This window comes from Bison bison, unplaced genomic scaffold (assembly GCF_000754665.1).
Source record: "Bison bison bison isolate TAMUID 2011002044 unplaced genomic scaffold, Bison_UMD1.0 scf7180017864484, whole genome shotgun sequence".
Lineage (NCBI taxonomy): Eukaryota > Metazoa > Chordata > Mammalia > Artiodactyla > Bovidae > Bison > Bison bison.
Window position 1 is genome coordinate 5,765,466 of NW_011495044.1, and position 1,114 is coordinate 5,766,579.

General features: G+C 43.6%; 1 protein-coding gene across 1 annotated transcript in view; it reads left to right on the forward strand.

The window, feature by feature from the left end:
* RRAGC (Ras-related GTP binding C) overlaps window positions 1–777 on the forward strand; it is a 15,541-nt gene extending 14,764 nt beyond the window's left edge. The window contains exon 10 of the mRNA XM_010862818.1: window positions 418–777. Within this exon, the coding sequence (XP_010861120.1) occupies window positions 418–569 (152 nt within the window). The 3' untranslated portion in view covers window positions 570–777. The remainder of the gene's footprint in view (window positions 1–417) is intronic.
* Window positions 778–1,114: the final 337 nt, after the last annotated feature.

The window sequence follows — 1,114 nt, forward strand, 5'->3', positions numbered from 1 at the left end:
TGAGGCTCTGCCCTAGGGGCCTTCCTGATCCCTCCCATCCCCATGGCTCTACTAAGCAGTTTGCACAACTCTTGTTCCAACTGTTTCCTTCAGCTTTTCTTTGCCTGCCCCAGAGACTTGTAAAAGGAAAAACTTGATGTATCGAAAGTATTTTTCTTTCACTTTAGAGTTCATTGTAAATTTTCTTAGCAAATTTGTCTTCCTAATTGCTTTTTTATTTACTCTCTTCATTCCCAGGCCCAGAGGTAATCAGTCTTAACAACTTGGGCATATGCTTTATCATGCTTCCATTGTAGAGAATTTCTCAATTGGATATATGTTTTAAAATACATACCAATTATTTCTTTCCGTCACCAAATGTTTCCTAACAGATAGTTGACATTCAGGGCGCCTGATCTTCCTTTTTGTCTCCTGCAGGTTTAATAGACTATAACTTCCATTGTTTCCGAAAAGCCATTCATGAGGTTTTTGAGGTGGGTGTGACTTCTCACAGGAGCTGTAGTCACCAGACCAGTGCCCCCAGCCTGAAAGCGTTGACACACAACGGCACGCCACGAAACGCCATCTAGCCTGGACGCCAGCAATCGGGGCTCTGTGCCAGCTTATTCTTCACTCCAGGGTCAGGTGCCATGTGCTACAGGACGTAGGAGTTGCCGCTTGTGGGAACCTGGTGCCTGTCCCACTAGAGACAAGGGGTAGAGTTTCTCATTTGGATGCAAACACCTTCAGCCAGTGGTGTGCAACTGAAGCTACTATTTCTTTAAAAAAAAAAAAAAAAGGCAAAAAAGAATTCCAGAGACCACAGAAGTGTGTGTCTTTCTCCTCTTGGGGGCCCTACTTTAAGTAGTTGGGACATCTTGGACCTGGAGATAACAGCCCTTAACCCGTCCTTACCAGGGGATGTCTCCATCAAATACCAGTTGAAAATAATAGAAAGAACTGAATTTTTATATGCTTCACTTAGATTTTCATTTGAGTAGTCTCTAAAAATCCTGCCTCGCTTAAGTTCTAACACTGCCTCTCAGATTTCAGTTTTGGACCTTGCACACCTCAGACCTTCTAAACGCATTTGCTTGCTAACTCGGAAGACACGTGGTCTGACTGCAGCAAGAAA